This window comes from Scyliorhinus canicula, chromosome 24, assembly GCF_902713615.1.
Source record: "Scyliorhinus canicula chromosome 24, sScyCan1.1, whole genome shotgun sequence".
In the NCBI taxonomy this organism is placed as follows: Eukaryota; Metazoa; Chordata; class Chondrichthyes; order Carcharhiniformes; family Scyliorhinidae; genus Scyliorhinus; species Scyliorhinus canicula.
Genome location: NC_052169.1, coordinates 8,064,114 through 8,084,604, shown reverse-complemented (window position 1 = coordinate 8,084,604; position 20,491 = coordinate 8,064,114). Strand labels below are relative to the sequence as shown.

At 47.7% G+C, this 20,491-nt stretch overlaps 1 protein-coding gene across 1 annotated transcript in view; it reads left to right on the top strand.

The window, feature by feature from the left end:
* The window catches only part of LOC119956869 (dual oxidase 2-like), a 78,723-nt gene extending 58,550 nt beyond the window's left edge, over positions 1–20,173 (top strand). Inside the window, 8 exon segments of the mRNA XM_038784401.1 lie at positions 89–138; positions 1,532–1,659; positions 2,622–2,775; positions 7,579–7,811; positions 10,737–10,895; positions 13,384–13,539; positions 16,129–16,257; positions 18,867–20,173. Coding sequence (XP_038640329.1) covers positions 89–138; positions 1,532–1,659; positions 2,622–2,775; positions 7,579–7,811; positions 10,737–10,895; positions 13,384–13,539; positions 16,129–16,257; positions 18,867–18,989 — 1,132 coding nt within the window. The 3' untranslated portion in view covers positions 18,990–20,173.
* Positions 20,174–20,491: the final 318 nt, after the last annotated feature.

Genomic DNA, 20,491 nt, shown 5'->3' with positions numbered 1-20,491 from the left:
CCCGAGATATTGATGCCCTCTGGTGTCTCAAGTTGGGTGCCGAGGTCTGAGATACAAATTGACGTTTCTTTCTTCTTTTGTCTTGTAGATCGGAACTTCCTCAGAAATATTACTGGTGGTTCTTTGAGACCGTTCCAGGTAACTATTAGAATATCAACATAAAGAGAAAGTAATTAATTGATGATCTTATGAGGCTCAATGTATAGATGGCTTGAACCTATTAATTAATCAATCTAACTGGCACCCTGTAATTCTCCAACCATTAAAAGTAGCTTATTCCTTTAGATCCCAAGGCTCTAAGCTCCAGAATTTCCTCTCTAAACTGCTCTGTCTCTCTACATCCTTCTCATCTACTCTTTCAAATTTCTTTGAGAAACCTGTCGGGCATCTACCCTAATATCACCTTATCTGGTTCCATGTCAAATTTAGCTTTGTAATGTTTCTGTGAAGGATGCTGTGATTTACTACACGGTAGCAGTGGTTTGCACTGTTGTTTCACAGCTCCAGGGTCCCCGGTTCGATTCCCGGGTTGGGTCACTGTCTGTGCGGAGTCTGCACGTTCTCCCCGTATCTGCGTGGGTTTCCTCCGGGCGCTCCGGTTTCCCCCCACAAGCCTTGAAAGACGTGCTTGATGGGTGAATTGGACATTCTGAATTCTCCCTTTGCGCTCCCGAACAGGCGCCGGAGTGTGGCGACTCGGGGATTTTCACAGTAACTTCATTGCACTGTTAATGTAAGCCTACTTGGGACAATAATTTTTTTTAAACGAGTTATGTAAAGGCTAGTTGTTAAAACGATTTTCAGGTAATGTAAGTGGGTTGATTCTCCAACTGAAATAATGGGAATAAAGTCTCAGGGAAACACATTAAGGATTGGGAACAAAGTATCGTGCCACATACATTCAGCGCCTTTCCTTTCATTGACATTACTGCCAGCCATGGTGGTGAAGGCTGGGCCGGACCCATGGTTTTAATTTAGAGAGTTTCCCAAACATATGGCGGAAGTTAGAGCAAAGTCTCCCGATTGCGGCAAAGCGCATGGAGTGGAGGATATCTCCCACTAACTGAGTGTGTAGATTCAGTTAGTTTTTATAAAAATAAATTTAGAATACCCAGTTCTTTTTTTCCAATTGATGGGCAATTTAGCGTGGCCAATTAACCTAGCCTGCACATCTTTGGGTTGTGGGGGTGAAACCCACGCAGACACGGGGAGAATGTGCAAACTCCACACGGACAGTGACCCAGAGCCGGCATCGGACCTCGGCCACGTGAGGCAGCAGTGCTAACCACTGCGCCGCCGTGCTGCCCGTCGATTCAGTTAGTTGGTCGACGGGATAGAGACCCAGCCATCTCCATTCTGGTTGGGATGGGCGGTGAGGTTACAGGCAAGTTCCTTTCAAGGCACGTTTGAGAGGCATGACCCGGAGAATGTGCATTATTGGTGGTGAAAGTAATCATTGTCTGGCATGATGTCGGAACTGAGGCTGTATGGAAAGAGGAGGTAATGCTGTACTCAATGTTTTCAACTCTAGGGATGAGCGGAGTTCTACTTCTCGTCGTCATGGCAATCATGTACGTCTTTGCATCCCGCCAGTTCCGTCGCATGAGTTTCCGAGCTTTCTGGGTGACTCACCATCTCTATGTCATGCTGTACATTCTGGTAATTACCCCATAAACCTCAACTCGCGTTGTTTCTGCAAAGGTGACTTTGCCTCTCCTCGTGACAAGTATTATCTTTGAATTCAGCTTCGCGATATGAGTGTCACCACTGCCTATTGTCCAATATCATCAGTTTATCTTGAGAAGGTGGGGTTCGGAATACCTCCTTGAGCTGCTGTAGCCTACGTGGTCTTAAAGTAATCCCAAAACTTTAACTTAATGTTTAATCTTCATACCATTTCATTGTGTCCAAATGAAACAGATTTTTGATATACGGGAGATCTAGGTTTATGGTGCCGGGAAATTGGCCTTAAAGATCAGCCATCGTCTTGTGGAATGGTAGACCATGCCCATAGAGCCAACTGGACTACTCCTGCTTCCTATTTCTACAGTGAACCTGGATCACTGAGAAAAGAGCAGCTCACACTGTCTAGACGGACAAGGGCAGTAGATGGAAGGAGAACACCACCATGGGCTGCACGGTACCACAAGTGGCTAGCACTGTGGCTTCACAGCTCCAGGGTCCCAGGTTCGATTCCCGGCTTGGGTCACTGTCTGTGCGGAGTCTGCACGTTCTCCCCGTGTCTGCGTGGGTTTCCTCCGGGTGCTCCGGTTTCCTCCCACAGTCCAAATACGTGCAGGTTAGGTGGATTGGCCACGATAAATTGCCCTTAGTGACCAAAATAAGGTTAGGAGGGGTTATTAGGTTACAGGATAGGATGGAAATTAAGGCTTAAGTGAGTCGGTGCAGACTCGATGGGCCGAATGGCCTCCTTCTGCACTGTATGTTCTATGTAAAACATATCTATGTAATTGGAATGGGCGTAGTTTTTTACTTTAATGTTGATTGACGGGTTGAGCGTTTCATTTCAAGTTTGATTCCCCCCCCCCCCCCCCCCCCCCCCCCCCCCCCCCCATCCCTGTCATTAATCTCTTTGTTTCCTCCACCACCATCCCTGGCAGATGCTCATTCACGGGAGTTCGAATCTGATTCAGCAACAGAGTTTCTACATGTACTTCATTGTGCCTGGTCTCATCTACCTGAGCGACAAGCTGATCAGCCTGAGCAGGAAGAAGAAGGAAGTCACAGTTGTCAAAGCTGAACTGCTGCCCTCAGGTACCTGGGTTGTGAAGCATGAAACTGTGGTTTGACTTCCTGACCCAAAGGCTTACTCTTTGAGGTCAGATTGCGTAGATTAGACTTGTATTCACTCGCGTTTAGAAGATTAAATGTTGACTTGGCTGAGGTGTTCTATAGATTAGATAGAGGGAAACTATATCCTCTGATTGGGGGAATCCAAGCGAAACAAGGGAACACAAGGGCAGCACGGTGGTTAGCACTGCTGCCCCATAACTCCAGGGTCCTGGGTTCCATTCCAGCTTTAGGCGACGGTGCGGCGTCTGCACTTTCTCCCCGTGTCTGCGTGGGATTCCTCCGGGTGCTCCGGTTTCCTCCCAAAGATGTGCAGGTTAGGTGGATTGGCCATGCTAAATTGCCCCTTAGTGGCCAAAAGGTTAGGTTGGGTTACGGGGATAGGCTGGAGGAGTGGACTTAAGTAGTGCGCTCTTTCTAAGGGTCGGTGCAGACTCAATTGGCCGAATGGCCTCCTTGTGCACTGTAAATTCTATAGTAAGAAGTCTTCCAACACCAGGTTAAAGTCCAACAGGTTTGTTTCAAACACGAGCTTTCAGAGCGGAGCTCCTTCCTCGGGTAATTCACCTGAGTCCATTCACCTGAGGAAGGAGCAGTACTCCGAAAGCTCGTGTTTGAAACAAACCTGTTGGACTTTAACCTGGTGTTGGAAGACTTCTTACTGTGCCCACCCCAGTCCAACACCGGCATCTCCACATCATGTAAATTCTATGAACTTCTATCTATAAATTGAGTGATGTGGAGATGCCGGCGTTGGACTGGGGAGGGCACAGTAAGAAGTCTTACAACACCAGGTTAAAGTCCAACAGGTTTGTTTCCAATTACTAGCTTTCTAAGACTTCTTACTTTTAATTGAATGCTTGGCCACTTCCAAATCTCGAGCTCCTGCGCCCAAAAAGTTGTTTTGAAAAGTGCAAAGCTGAGATGGATATATCTTTGCTTGGTAAAGGATTTGGAGAGAATGTGGATAGATGGAGGTGCGTGTCAGCTGTCAACCGATTGGGTGTTGGAAAAGGCTAGAGGGGCTGAATGGCCTTCTGTTCTTTTTCCCCTGGTTCTGAGGCAGGACCGCCGACATCTTGTGGAAGGCACTGACCTAAAAACATTGTCCCCTGGGCAGAATCCAAATGACCCACCTCAGTAAAGTTTCTACACTTTGCGAGAAGCTTGCTAACATCATTGATGCCTCACGTACAAATCCCGTACAGCCAGTGGCTATCAGTGAATAAAACACTTTGGATGAATAATGTGGGTGTGCGTTGGGAAGACAATGTTAGGCTCCGTATTCCAAACCATTTCATGATCTAGTGAGCGCCTTCTGGATCAAGTCATTTTCTCCACAATCATCTTACCATAAACCAAACTATCTTGCTTCCGTTCTCAAAAACACCGGGATCTCATTCGTCCCGTCAATCTCCCCATCTGCCACCTTTGGCTCAGCCCATAGACACGGGACCATGAACTCCTGCTCGACCCCTAACCTCAACCTCCTATCCCGCATCAAAAGAATTCGGGCAGCAGGGTAGCATGGTGGTTAGCATAAATGCTTCACAGCTCCAGGGTCCCAGGTTCGATTCCCGGCTGGGTCACTGTCTGTGTGGAGTCTGCACGTCCTCCCCCTGTGTGCGTGGGTTTCCTCCGGGTGCTCCGGTTTCCTCCCACAGTCCAAAGATGTGCGGGTCAGGTGGATTGGCCATGCTAAAATTGCCCGTAGTGTCCTAATAAAAGTAAGGTTAAGGGGGGGTTGTTGGGTTACGGGTATAGGGTGGATACGTGGGTTTGAGTAGGGTGATCATGGCTCGGCACAACATTGAGGGCCGAAGGGCCTGTTCTGTGCTGTACTGTTCTAAATTCTAATATTGGCGGGCGCTGGAGTGAATAAACTGACAGGGCCATGGGGTGGAGTGCTGGAATTGGGCTACCCTGCAGAAAACAATGGGTTGAATGGCCTCCTTCTGTGCCGTAAAGGTGCCATGGAACCCAACCAGTCACTAAGACTATCGCCTCGCAACTGCTTAACATCGCTCACCTACATCTCCCCATCTCTCTCCCTCCAATTTCTGTTCCACTCTATTATCACCTTGAGACCGGTTCTCCAAAGCTCCGACTCTCACTTTCAGAATCACCTTCAAGAACATAATTAATTAATTAACAATTAATAATCTTAATTGTCACAAGTAGGCTTACATTAACACTGCAATGGAGTTACTGTGAAAATCCCCTAGTCGCCACACTCCGGCGCCTGTTCGGGTACACAGAGGGAGAATTCAGAATGTCCAATTCACCTAACAAGCCCGTCTTTCGGGACTTGTGGGAGGAAACCGGAGCGCCCGGAGGAAACCCACGCAGACACGGGGAGAACGTGCAGACTCCGCCACAGACAGTGACCCGAGCCAGGAATCGAACTTGGGACCCTGGAGCAGTGAAGCAACAGTGCCAACCACTGTGCTGCTGCGCCGCCCATAGTAGCTCGCGTTTGCTCATGTCATGGAACTGTTAAGTGCATATCAAAACTTGGAGACAGTCATCAGTTGACCTGGGGAGTGTTCACAGAGGCCAGCCATTTTGATATTCCCATAGAATCCCGACAAACAAGACTTCCGGAGACGTCATGGGGTGGGCAGTCACACGCACAATGGCTCCCATCTGGGTGCTTTGTTTTTGGCCCTCTTCGCTGCGCTTTTGGGTCGGGCAGGAAACGTAAGCCATTCGATGGGATGAGGGTCCCACGTAAAGTATAAAACAAGGCAGCAGACGGGCAAAGAGTCGGCGTGGGTCTCAGAAACCTCTCGAACTTCCTCAGTGGACAACATGGCGGAGGCCCCCGTCGCGACTCTTGGCCGCTCCGTGGACGGCCGAGATGCTGGCAAGGTTCTTGGCGGAGGAATTTTAGAAGCAGAGGCGGATGGTCTCCGAGGACCCCCCCCCCCCCCATCAGTGCGGCCTTGGAGAAGACGGACCAAGACGCGGTGATACAGGGGGTGGCGGTGGCTCTCTCGAAGCAGAGTGACCAGATTGCCTCTTTGGAAGCAGAGGTGGCGCCTGCTGGCTGACGGTTGGAGAGTTTGTGCATCTTGAGGAAGGTCGAATATACCAAGAGGGGGTGGGTAGAAAGGTTCTACCTGAGGTGGCAGCCTTTCATTCCTTATTTCAGTGAGTCAGTCACCGTTGGTTGTTAGGGGGGGAGGTTTAGTTTCTGTTAAATTTTGTTTGTTATTGTGGATTAGGGTTGGGGGCGATAGATACGGGTAGGCATATTTTGAAATGGTATTTGTTGTGCGTTAATGTTTTTTGCCTTGGCACAAATGAAAAATATTTTGTAATACAAATTTTCTTTTAAATTCCTACAGTGCAGAAGGAGGCCATTTGGCCCATTGATTCTGCACTGACCTTCTGAAAGTGCACCTTGTTTTCCTCCAGGCCCACATCTCCACTTATGCCCTTACCTCCACTTAACATCTTTGGACACTAAGGGACAATTTAGCCTGGCCAATCTACCGAACCTGCACATCTTCGGACTGTGGGAGGAAACCGGAGCACCCGGAGGAAACCCACGCAGTCACGGGGAGAATGTGCAGACTCCATACAGACAGTGGCCCAGGTTGGGAATTGAACCTGGGACCCTGGTGCTGTGAAACAACTGTGCTAACCAATGTGCTGCCCGTAAAGGCCGGTATATAGATATAAGAAGGCCATTCGGCCCATCGTGTCTACACCGTCTCTCCAAACGAGCATAGTGACTTAGTGCCATTCCTCTGCCTTTTCCCCCCTACCCCTGCACACTGTTTCTAATCATCCAATGCCCTTCCGAATACCTCAATGGAACCCGCCTCCACCCCACTCCAGGCAGCGCATTCCGGACCTGAGCCACTCGCTGTGTAAATACGTGATTTCACGCATCACATTTGCTTCTTTTACATATCAGTTCAAATCTGGGCCCTCTTGTTTGTGATCTTTTGATGAGGGGGAACAGTTTCTCCCTGTCTACTCTGCCCAGCCCCCTCATGATTTTGTGTTTGTGAAACCTGATAATATCTTACACAAATGGAACCAAAGAAAGAATGATTTGCAATTATCAGTGTTATGGGAGAGGTGTTTTCAGAGCCTCAAAATGTATCATGGAGTTCAACCAACCCCCACCTTTAATGGATTGTTGCTTTTGAAGCACACAGCTTGTTCCCCAGGTGTAGTATTACAATTATGGGCACGTGGTTTTTAAAGCAAAACAATGTTTATTCCATGAACTCAAATTAACCTTTTAAATAAACATTGGATCTCTTAACACCCCTTACTTCAAAGATAACCCCGAAAATAATACAACACTACCCAATCCTGCAAACTGTTCCTTTACACATCCAAAAGACTTAACAAATCTTTCCAACAGAAGCACATTAGATTTATATTCAATACTGAGACCTTTTTACAATTCCGATTTCACCAAAGGATTAAGGGATAGTCCTTCATGGCAGAGATCCCCAGCAATGCAGCTCACACCCAAGCTTTCTTCAAACTGAAACAAAAAAATCCCAAAAAGCAGAAGTGAGCTCAGCCCCCCCCCCCCCGTGACATCACTTCAGTAATAAGATCAGCTTCATTTCTTAAATATACATTTCTGAAACATTCAATTCTTAAAGGCACTCTCACATGACATCAGGATACCGGAATGCACATTGCAGCTAGAAGTATAGTTACAGTTGTAATGTACTTTGAGGTCTTAATTCTCAGGTCCAAGTGTCGTCTATTCTTACCTGTTTTTCTTGGTCGTAGGTGTCACTTATCTCGAATTTAAACGTCCCCAGGACTTTGAGTATAAGTCTGGCCAATGGGTCCGCATTGCGTGTCTATCGCTGGGACCCAATGAGTACCACCCCTTCACCTTGACGTCAGCACCAAATGAGGACACCCTCAGTCTCCACATTCGAGCAGTGGGACCCTGGACAACAAAGCTACGAGAAACGTACTCACCGGAGAATGTCGGAAAGCTCGGAGGCAACCCAAAGGTAATAGTAGCATTGAGTCAGACGCAAGTAAACGCAGTGAAGATACAGAGAAGTTGTTCATGGATGTACCGCATCCCAAAGGAATAAGTTTGTATTTTTGCCTCCAATTGATACACAAAGAGTTCCCACAAAGAGCAGGAAGGACCTCTCATCTGTTTGGTGTCTGAAGGCACAATTCAAGACATGTCCCACATTTCTATAACACACTTCCTAAAATCCTACCTGCTGTTTGCTAATGTGTGCCTGCATGTGGCTCTGGACTGTTACAACTGACTCTATTGTGGATTATATTGAGAAGAAATTATGAATGTGGCATTTTGGTACAAGTTGGTTTCATTCCGTTTTATTGTAACTGTGTTGTTCACAAGCAAGGCTTGAACCTTTGACCCAGCTGAGAGGCAAGAAAGCCCTGAAGCTGCAATGGAGGGTGAGAGGAGCTGGCCTGGAGGTGTGTGTGGGGGGGGGGGGGGCAGGCATCCGGTCTGCTGTGTTGAACCAGAGGACTTAGTTAGTTAGATAGAGAGGGAAACAGGGTGTTCCAGAGAATTGGATAGGGTCAAGTCGCTGTGCGAAGAGAGAAATCCGGCCACGGAATAATAATAATAAGCTTTACTATTGTCACAAGTAGGCTTACATTAACGCTGCAATGAAGATGCTGTGAAAATCCCCCAGTCGCCACATTCCGGCGCCAGTTCGGGTACACGGAAGGAGAATTCAGAATGTCCAATTCACCTAACCAGCATTTCTTTCGGGATTTGTGGGAGGAAACCGGAGCGCCCGGAGGAAACCCACGCAGACACGGGGAGAACGCGCAGACTCCGCACAGGCAGTGACCCAAGCCGGGAATCGAACCTGGGACCTTGGAGCGGTGAAGCAACAGTGCTAACCACTGTGCTACCGTGCCGCTCACCAATAGACACCAAAGGAATGTCTACGCGTGTGCGGTGGGTTGTGACATGTGACTTGGCGACGCCTATTCTTGGACCAGTAGGGTGGTATTGGTAGGGAAATGCTGCAGACGTGGGCAGTGATCTATAGCATAGATATACCATGTGGATATACATATGGACACCACATGGATTTACCAAAGACCTGGGCTGTGACCTATGTAGCTCGACCTGGGGAGAGAAAAGGAACTGCCCTCCCATGAATATGTTTGAAAGCCTTTTAGAGTCAAAGCCAGAGTAAAATAATTAGGCTGGGCTAAGTCTGTTGGAATGTCTTTGAGTAGAAGCTCAAATTGTTTAGAATCATTATCTTATTTACTCAATGTACCACCTATTCAATCAGTAAGACTTGTGTTTGTTTTGTTCCAGTTTTTATTTTAAAGCTTTCGTGTTTCAATGTAATCCAGCAGCATTGCCGTTTATTTCCTTAGCCTGGGTTCTTGCGCATGTTAGGTTATTGAAATGATTATGGTCTACCAAGCCAGATTCTAACAATGATCAGGCTTGTCTAGTATTTTTGTGAATGGGGTCACAACGAGACTCTCGCCTTTGTGGTTGACTTTCCTCTGAAATGACCTGGCAAAGATATTCAGTTCCACCCATCGCTACCTTTCAAGAACAATTCGGGATGGGCAGCAAATGCCAACCTTGCTGGTGATGACCACGTTAAGCAAGAGGATGAAAGAAAAAGATAACTTCTATTTTTTTTCTCTCTCTCAATTGTTTTCCATTGTTGCTTTCAAATCACCTCTGATGGCTAAACTGAGACATGCCCATTGATGGAATTTTAGTGTTCTCCATTTGCGTCTTGGAGGTAATAAATTTATTCTGACCTGCCCATTACTGAGAGCAAATTGTGTCACATATCAAGTTGTCAAAATGAAATGATGAACAGACTCTTAAGTACGCATCTTGTGATGCTGTAGCAAAGCTCCTGACTTATTCAAAGCGTCATACAATGACGCAGTAGGAAGGAGCCATTTAGCTCTTTTCGATGCGGCTATCAAAATACTTCCACTCCCCTGTTCTCGTGAAACTGGCTCCCTGGACGTTGGCATTAATCAAGTGCTTCGGAAAATGTTGTTCTTGGTGTATCTGGAGCCATCTGTCGTTCCATTACTTCACTCAGCAGCGCTGAGACCTTTGAACTCTCTCTCACCCCCACAACCAGCTGTTGAAGCCAGGCGGACAATTGAAAATTTCAACCCTTGAGGTTAATCATTTTTTTTCTTTTTGTTGCCTAGACAGGGAGAATAAAGTTTGTGGGACCAAGGCAGGTTGAGGAAAAGATTAACCTTGAACGGCAGAACAGGCTCAAGGCTCCTGGTCCTGCGATTTTTAGCGCCAAGGGGTTTGGGGCTGGATCGTCAGGTATTGTAGAGCTGCCAACTCTGCTTGAATCAACTTATGGAGTATTGATCAGAAGACCATCTGCCTGCAGCTGCCCTGCCTAGCCAAGCACACTTCATTTCCACCTGCAATATGTTTCTTCCAATTAATAAAAAATGAACCAATAAAACGACACCATTCATTTAACGCTCCCGTAATTTTTCGATTGGATTGCTTGGCAGAAATGTTTGGAATCTTCAATCTGAGGGTGGGTACCAGGAGCAATTAAAGGGTTATTCATATAGAGCTCCCATTGTGTTCACGTTAGTAACTGGAGCAGAGTATAGAAGACCTTTCATTGAATGGTTACTGGATGCCAACAAAGGTGCCAACAAAGGTATCAGATAGAAGGGTGTTCCGATTGGAAGGAGAGGCTTCCCTGCGTACAGAAGATTCCCATTTTCCTTCCACTGCACCCCTGAAACAATTGGAGACTCAAAAAAACAAATATGTGCCATGAGAGCATCCCATCAAACTTTGCGTTTTGCTGGCCATCAGTCATGCTTGACCTAGATCAAAAAATATGTTTTCAGACATTTGCACACTAAAGTGCCTTCTGATTGACCCTGAACCTTTCAATTTCTCACAGATCTATCTGGACGGGCCTTTTGGTGAGGGGCACCAAGAATGGAACCAATTTGAGGTGTCTGTGCTGGTCGGGGGAGGCATTGGCGTAACGCCATTTTCCTCCATTCTCAAAGATCTCGTCGTCAAGTCGTCCGTCTTCAGCAAGATAGCCTGCAAAAAGGTAACAAAAAGAAATAACGCGAACGAAGTCTGTCCGACGAACTTGTTCCCGTCTCGCTGGTGCAGAGTCCAGGGCGGCAGTCCCCGCACCCTCCAACAGAGGCTTTATTGCAACCAAAAACATATTTTCCTCGGACTTGGGTGGCCGAGGTAACCTCGAACCATCGCTAAAGGGACCCCTGAATTTCTGCGGTTATAGCTTGAAATGTTTCCGATGTGCCGTCGCGTTTTACTGAGAATGATTGAATTGTGCAGCACAGAAGGAGACCAGTTGAGCCACCATGCCTGCTCTTCTTAAAGTGCCACCTACTTAATTTCAGCATGTTCCCCACGGACCTGCATTTGTTTATTTCTCAGGAATGTATCAAATTCCCCTTTGAAAGTTATTATTGAATCTGCTTACACCGCCCTTTCGAGCAACATATTCCAGATCACACTGTGTAAATCCACTTTTCCTTCTGTCATTCCTCCACCATTGCTGGCCGTGCCTTCAGCTACCCAGTCCCAAGCTCTGGAATTCCCTCTCTCCACCTCCCTGCCTCCACGCCTCACTTTACTCCTTGAAGTCACTCCTCAATACCTAGCTCTTTGACCAAGCTTCTGGTCATCTGATCCAATATCCCCTTAGAATCATAGAATTTACAGTGCAGAAGGAGGCCATTTGGCCCATCCTGTCTGCACCAGCCCTTGGAAGAGGCACCCTACCTAAGCCCACACCTCCACCCTATCCCCATAACCCAGTGACCCCCCACATCACCTTTTTTTGGACACTAAGGGCAATTTAGCCTGGCCAATCCACCTAAGCTGCGCATCTTTGGGCTGTGGGAGGAAACCGGAGCTCCCGGAGGAAACCCACGCAGACACGGGGAGAAAGTGCAGACTCCGCGCAGACACTGACCCAAGCCGGGAATCGAACCTGGGACCCTGGCGCTGTGAAACAACAGTGCTAACCACTGTGTTACCGCTCCTTATGCAGCCGGTGTCACACTCCGAGGGAGCATTTCACGTGGGGCGATGGTGGTGTAGTGGTAAGGCCACTGGGCAAGCGCCCCAGAGTACACCAGGCTGATGCTCTGGGGGACACGGGTTCAAATCTCACCCTGGCAGCTGGTGGAATTTCAATTCAATTAATAAAAATCTGGAGCTGAAAATGATAACCATGGTCGATGGTCATTAAAAAAACCATCTGATTGACTGGTGCCCTTTGGTGAGGAAATCTGCCGGCCATTCCTGACCTGGCCCGCATGTGACTCCGAAATATGCTCGGCCCTTAACACTTTCTGAAAGGTGGTGGCAAGCTACTCAGCTCAAGGGCATTTAGGCCCTGCCAACGTCACCCGTATAAGGATAAGTTGTTGTTGTAAGCTCTGGTTCCCTTATCTTAAACCTTTGTCCTTTTGTCTATCAGGCCGCTTGCCACAGTTAATCCACGGTTCAGCCTTAACTGGACCATTGCCTCAGTCACTGCACTTCAGGACGGACATGCAGGTAGCAGAAAGGATTAGCAAAATTTGGTTCCAGGGCTGTCAGATAGGTCGGAGAAGTTGGGACCATGTTGGGAAGGTGGTGGCGCAGTGGGATTGTCACTGGACTGTTAATCCACAGACCCAGAGTAATGCTCTGGGGACCCGGGTTCAAATCCCGCCACTGCAGATGGTGAAATTTGAATTCAGTAAAAATCTGGTATTGAAATGGTGGCCATGAAACCATTGTCGATTGTCGTAAAAACCCATCCGGTCCACTAATGTCCTTGAGGGAAGGAAATCTGCCGTCCTTACCTGGCCTGGCCTACATGTGACTCCAGACCCACAGTAAATGTGATTGGCTCTTAACTGTCTCCTTGAGGGCAATTAGGGATGGGCAATAAGTGCTGGCACAGACTGGGAAGGCCAAGTCCCATGAACTAATAATCAAAAAAATGTTTTTTGAGAGGAGCTTTGATCAGGCTAAATAGGAAGAAGCTGCCCCCATTTGGTGGGAGGACAGAGGAGGAGAGGGCACAGATTTAAGGTAATTGGCGAAAGAAGCACCAGAAGGGTGAGATTTGACAGAGTGAGGGGTTAGGATCTGGAAGGTGCAGCCTGAGAATGTGCTGGAGGCCGATTCAATCCGGCCTTCAAGAGGAAATTAGATTATGATCTGAAAAGGAAGAATTTATGGGGTGAAGGTGGGGGTGTGTGATTCGGTGAATTTGTCAGAAAGCCGGCACAAACATAATGGGCCGAATGGCCTCGTTCGGTGCTAGCCAGCGCAGAAACAATGGGCCGAAATTCTCATTCGGTGCTGGGACCGTTGTGTGATTTGTTTTTCAAAAAATTCACTTTTTGAGGCTCCCCCTGATTTTTAACCTCGATCGTGTTTCCCTTTGATCCGCTCTGCTCCGAGGAGATCAATCCATCCAGCTTCTCCCGTCTCTGAAGTCTCTCTCATTCTTGGTGCCACGGATCCACGCTCCACGTGTTGACGTGTATTAACCCTTGCTCCACCAGGTGTACTTCATCTGGGTGACGCGGACACAGCGGCAGTTCGAATGGATGGCGGACATCATTCGCGAGGTTGAAGAGAACGATAAGAATGACCTGGTTTCCGTCCACACCTACATTACCCAACTAGCCGAAAAGTTTGATCTAAGAACCACCATGCTCGTAAGTAACTGTGCACCCCTCCCACCCCCAGTGTGAATGGTGAACAGATAGTTTCTAAGCAGCTAGAAAATACACTCCCGTGCCAGCAGAAAGGAAGTTAACGCACGCGAAGGACAAAGGAATATAAGCCAAACACTGAGGTGAAGCCTATCAGCTGTGAAGATTGGATTGGATTGGATTGGATTTGTTTACTGTCACGTGTACCGAGGTACAGTGAAAAGTATTTTTCTGTGAGCAGCTCAACAGATCATTAAGTACATGGAAGAAAAGGGAATAAAAGAAAATACATAATAGGGCAACACAAGATATACAATGTAACTATATAAACATCGGCATCGGATGAAGCATACAGGGTGTAGTGTTAATGAGGTCAGTCCATAAGAGGGTCATTTAGGAGTCTGGTGACAGTGGGGAAGAAGCTGTTTTTGAGTCTGTTCGGGCGTGTTCTCAGACTTCTGTATCTCCTGCCCGATGGAAGAGGTTGGAAGAGTGAGTAAACCGGGTGGGAGGGATCCTTGATTATGCTGCCCGCTTTCCCCAGGCAGCGGGAGGTGTAGATGGAGTCCATGGATGGGAGGCAGGTTCGTGTGATGGACTGGGCGGTATTCACGACTCTCTGAAGTTCCTTGCGGTCCTGGGCCGAGCAACTGCCATACCAGGCTGTGATGCAGCCCGATAGGATGCTTTCTATAATGCATCTGTAAAAGTTGGTAAGGGTTAATGTTAAAGAGAGGCTGGTTCGGTTAGTTTTCCCTGGAGCAGAGAAGGCTAAGGGGAACCTGATCGAGGTGTGCAAAATTATGAGCGGCGTAGATGGGAAGAAACCTTTCCCTTTAACAGAGTGATCAATAACTAGGAGGGGGGGGGGGGGGGGCTAGATTTAAGATAAGGGGCAGGAAATTTAGAGGGAATTTGAGGAAAAACCTTTTCACCCAAAGGTGGCAGCAATCTGGACCTCACGGACTGAAAGGGTGGGGGAGGCCGGCACCCTTAAAACATTTAAGAAGCATTCAGATGAGCACCTGAAACGCGTACAAGGCTGGAGGTGTTGGAAAATGGGATTAGAATAGATAGACCAGGGGTGGGCAAACTAAGGCCCGCGGGCCGCATGCGGCCCGCCAAAGGTATTTCTGCGGCCCACCAAGTCATTAAAAAAAAAAAAAAAAAAAAAAAATTTTTTTTTAAATTTTTTTTTTTTTTTTTAAATTTTTTTTTAAAGGTTAATTGGTGGGGGGGCTGTTGGGTTACTTACTGGTATAGGGTGGATACGTTGACTTGAGTAGGGTGATCATTGCTTGGCACAACGTCGAGGGCCGAAGGGCCTGTTCTGTGCTGTACTGTTCTATGTTCTATATGAGGCGCCCACAATCATAACCGGGTGAAGTAATTATTTTACTTAATATACTATGCGGCCCTTTGTGAATTGTGAATTTCTGAATGCGGCCCTTGCACGGAAAAGTTTGCCCACCCCTGAGATAGACGCTAGATGGCTGGTGCAGACATGAATGAAAAAATGAAAATGAAAATTGCTTATTATCACGAGTAGGCTTCAATTAAGTTACTGTGAAAAGCCCCTAGTCGCCACATTCCGGCGCCTGTCCGGGGAGGCTGGTACGGGAATCGAACCGTGCTGCTGGCCTGCTTGGTCTGCTTTAAAAGCCAGCGATTTAGCCTTGTGAGCTAAACCAGCCCCTGATAGACTGAAAGGCCCTTTTCTGTGCTGTAAGACTCTATGACCAGTTATTCATAATGTGGAGATGCCGGCGTTGGTCTGGGATGGGTACAGTAAGAAGTCCTACAACAACAGGTTAAAGCCCAACAGGTTTATTGGGAATCACTAGCTTTCGGAGCGCAGCTCCTTCATCAGGTGAGTGACGAGGTAGGTTACACAAACACAGCAAATAGAGACAAAGTCAATGATGCAAGATGATACTTTGAATGTGAGTCTTTGCAGGTAATTAAGTCTTTACAGGTCCAGACGGTGCGACTGGAGAGAGGGGTAATCACAGGTTAAAGAGGTGCGAATTATCTCAAGCCAGGACAGTTGATAGGATTTTGCAAGCCTAGGCCAGATTGGGGGGGGGGGGGGCTAAATGTAGTGAGAGGTGATTATTAAATAGTGTTGCCAGCTATTGCAAGGCTTAAAATGTACAGGTCAACCAGATGTTACCAGCATCAGGGTCAGTCAGTCCAGTGGTTAACAACTTTCCATATCATTGACTGAGCATACACATGGAGTGATAAATTGCCCAATTATAAAGTAAGAAGTCCTACAACACTAGGTTAAAGCCCAACAGGTTTGTTTTGAATCACTAGCTTTCGGAACATAACTCCTTCCTCAGGTGAATGCCTGTTTCCAAGTTTCTCCTTGGGACTTGGAAGGAGCTACGCTCTGAAAGCTAGTGATTCGAAACAAACCTGTTGAGCTTTAACCTGCTGTTGTAAGACTTCTTACTGTGCCCACCCCAGTCCAACGCCGGCATCTCCCCATCATGGCTGCCAACTATAAAGGTCAGCAGCCCCATTTTTAATCAGCCAGTTTTTACTGAGCATCAGAAGTTAATGTTGATGTATTTCTGCCTCCTACAGTATATCTGCGAACGTCACTTTCAGAAAGTGTCCAACCGGAGCCTGTTCACAGGGCTCCACTCGATCACACATTTCGGGAGACCCCAGTTTGTTCCATTCTTCAACTCTCTACAGGAGGTTCACCCAGAGGTGAGTTCAGCACATCTGCATTTGTACAACCAACAGCAGCTTGACCAGGGAAATGGGGCACAGCTGCTGAACAAAGAGCTCAAGGCCCGATTGTGTGTGTATTTTTTTTCTCTATCATCACAAATTGAGCAACAAGAGTTTGCCTTGACCAATCAGAGTTGACCTGCCCGTTTTGAGCTTGAAGCATGACGCTTGGCAATTAACAGTTAACTGTTCTCTGCTGCACTCTCCGTGGCGACGTCTCTACCAATCAGAGTCTACTTGCCAATCAACCAGCAAGCACTCTCTTCTCATGCAATGTAAATTGTTGTTCCCTTTCCTGTTGATTTACCTTGTGCAGCTGTTATGACGAATGCAAGACAAAAAAAATCTTTGCTTGCATGTCTCTCTTTACAAATCCTTAATCTTTTTTAAAAATAAATTTAGAGTGCCCAATTCATTTTTTCCAATTAAGGGGCAATTTAGCGTGGCCAATCCACCTACTCTGCACATCTTTGGGTTGTAGGGGTGAAACCCACGCAGACACGGGGAGAATGTGCAAACTCCACACGGACAGTGACCCAGAACCGGAATCGGACCCGGGACTTCGGCGCGCGAGGCAGCAGTGCTAACCACTGTGCCGCGTGGCGTCCTCTGAACTCCTTAATTTCAATAGGGCTTCACATTTGGAATGAATAAATGGGCTGTAAGATGGACGGCACAGAATTACAGAAAAGTACAGGACAAAATGAGGCCAATCTGCCCATCTGTGCTGGCTCTGGCAGAGAACCCAGTTAGTCCCATCGCTCTGATCTTTTCCCATTTCCAGGAAATTTATTTCTCCTTCGGGTGTCTATCCGCTTCCCTTTTGTAGGCCACGATTAAATCAGCATCTACCAGCCTATCGGGCAGTGCATTCCCGATCGGAACCACTTGTGTAAGACTGTTTCAATTCATGCCAACTCTGGGCTTCTGCCAACCACCTTAAATCTCTGCCCACTGACTGCTCAGCATCCAAGCCCCAGGAGAAACTTGGAAACAGTTTCTTCTTATTTAATCTATGTGAACCGTTCATACGTTGCGGTTAAACCTAATTAAGGGAAGATAATTCATTGCTGTCAACCAGGTTGACTATGATTCACTTTTGGTCCTCAGTATCAGACTTGAACAGTCAGAATAGAGAGTCAACAAAAAACTTTTAACTCAAAGCCCTAAAATGCACTTTGCTGTGTTGGATTGATGCCTCCATTTCTTGGTCTGGGGGCAGTGGGTGGAGTCCCGTTTCCTCCCCCCACCCCCCTTGAGTTTGAGTTTTCGAGGGAGGGTGGGTAAGTCTGTTGTCACAGTTTAGCCCATGTGGGAGGGGTTTGCATTCCCTCCTGTGGTTGGCCCTCCTCCCTGCTCCTTCTCTGTTCTCTGCAAGCGACTGGTTTAGCACAGGGCTAAATCGCTGGCTTTGAAAGCAGACCAAGGCAGGCCAGCAGCACGGTTCAATTCCCGTACCGGCCTCCCCGAACAGGCGCCGGAATGTGGCGACTAGGGGCTTTTCACAGTAACTTCATTTGAAGCCCACTTGTGACAATAAGCGATTTTCATTTTCAATAAGCGATTTTCATTTCATTTTCATTTCAGTCCTCCCAGGCCATGTTGTTTGCCCCACCCTTCCACAGCTACAAACCCCCCCCCCCCCCCCCCCCCCCCCCCGGGTTGACTACTGGCTGTGAACTGGCCTGTGAAGAGGCTTGTGAATTTATTCCACGTGCCGCGGAATCTCTCCCTCGGACCCTCTGCTGATCTCGAATTTAATTTTTTTCCAGCCTCAGGAATTCGGCCAGATCGGGGAGCCGTCCCCAGACCCTGGGTGGCGCTGCCGACTGCCAACCCGGCAGAAGTCTCCGCCTGGCGATCAGTGAGGCGAAGGCCGGGGCGTGGGCCCGCCTCGCTGACTTGAGCTCTGGGTTCTCTGAAACCCCAAAGACTGCCACAGACGGGGTACGGCTCCCCTCTCCACCCCCACCACCCTGGACACAGCCTCGAAGAAGGCCGTTCAGAAGGTAGCTCAGGGCAGCAGGAGGTGGAGTTGAGCGCCTCGATCCAGAGTCCTCCTCTTGTTTCCATGCTCATTTCCTCCTCCCATTTCCGTCTCGGTCTCGTCCAGTGGGGTCCTGACCTTTTCTGTAAGTCGTCTGCAGACGTCGACACACTTGTTGACTCCTTACCACTCCAGCTCCATCACTGTGTCCCGAAATGTGTACCCGGGTCTCTGGTGCCAAAAGGTGGCACCGTCGGTAGTGCAGCACGCCCTCAGTACGATACTGGAGTGCCTGCTGGATTTTGTGCCCCCTGGGGAGTGGAATTTCAACTCACAGCCTTCTGATTCAGGCGGCCACGCTAGCAACTGAGAACACTTTGATGTGGTAACAGTCTCCTGCAATTTCTGAGAGTAAGTGGAAACCTTCCAGTGCTTTTCCCCCCAAGTTGCAAAAAAATGTCCCTCAACTCTGGCTGGGAATTGTAAAGTTGGGGGTGGGGAGGAGGGGTAGCACGCTGCTTGGGCAGGATGCGTCGGAGTGAATACATTCTCGGCATACGTTCGCCAAAGCCCACATTTGTTTGAACTTTCTTAACAGGTGGGAAAAATAGGAGTTTTCAGCTGTGGACCACCAGGGCTGACAAAAAACGTTGAAAAAGCTTGTCAACAAATCAACAAGAGAGACCAGGCGCACTTCATGCATCACTACGAGAACTTCTGAGCGACCGGCTCGCTGACCAACGGAAATTATATGAAGAAAGGCAATAATTCACCTTTGACAAATCTTTTTTTTTTCAAAACATAAATTTAGAGTACCCAATTATTTTATTTTTTCCAATTAAGGGGCAAATTAGCGTGGCCAATCCACCTAACCTGCACATCTTTTGGGTTGTGGGGGTGAAACCCACGCAGACACAGGGAGAATGTGCAAACTCCACACGGACAGTGACCCAGAGCCAGGATTCAACCCGGATCGTCAGCGTCCAGCCCCAGTGCTTACCACTGTGCCACCGTGCTGCCCTCTATATTTGCTAAATCTAATCACAGGATATTTAAAAGCTATTTGTATGTTGGGTTCCTCACTTCTTATCTCTCAAATTATATGTTTTCCCTTTGTCCATAAGATGACTTTAAAAGCCATCCAAATCTCTGGTTTGTATAGACAGTATTGGATTTGACTGCCCTTCAACCATTATCACTCGGGGCAGCTATTCATACGTACGGCCGGGAGGGTTGGGGAAGCGGTAGAAAAACAAATTTTGGTGAAGGCCAAGTTCTCCTCAGTCGAGGGATTATTTTATGAGTGTTCTACCTGTAGGTGTTTCAGGAATCTAGTTTATCTTTGGGGAAGAGCGATGCTTGCATTAAGAGCATAACTTGGTTGGGTTGGGTCAATGGGCATGTGAATTGTGCGTGGTTTCGTGGAAGAAGAGCTGACAGGACAAATGAGACTTTCCTCTCTAATGTCGCCATGTGGGCTGGCAAAGAAAATTGCACAGAAACCGACACTCTGGGGAAATTCTGATACTCAGGCGGAAGATCTTTCTGAATGAAATTTGAAGGATTTGGTTGCAGCCAAGGTTAGATACATGCTCCATGTGTGATGGGTGGCAGATAGCGGAATACTGTTTGTCAAAATGTGACGGGGTGGTGGTGTCCACTGTTGAAGGGGCATTGGCAATTCCGTGCACCCGCTTTTCTGGGCATGAAGTTGGCACCTGAGCCTCAATTATGTGGGATAAAAGCTGCTTCCCAGATTGGATTGGGCATCTCTCTTGGAGTCAGCACCATGTTAGAGACCCCTCACACCCAGGCTTTGCCCTCTTCCAGACCCTTCCATCAGGCAGAAGGTACAGAAGTCTGAAGACCCGCACATCCAGACACAGGAACAGGTTCTTCCCCACAGCTGCCAGACTCCTCAACGACTCCCCCTCGGACTGATCTGTTCCCTGTAAGAACACTATTCACGATGCCCTATGCTGCTCATGTTTGCCCTTGTTCCGCACTGTAACCAATCACTATTTGTTGATGTACCATTGTCAATGTTCTCTGTTGATTATTCTTTTGTCTATTATGTACGTACTGTGTACGCTCCCTTGGCCGCAGAAAAATACTTTTCACTGTACTTCGGTACATGTGACAATAAATATCAATCAATCAATAAATGGACTTGAGTGAGTTATTTAAATTAGGGCCTAGCATTCCTAGTGTTGGTTCGTGGTA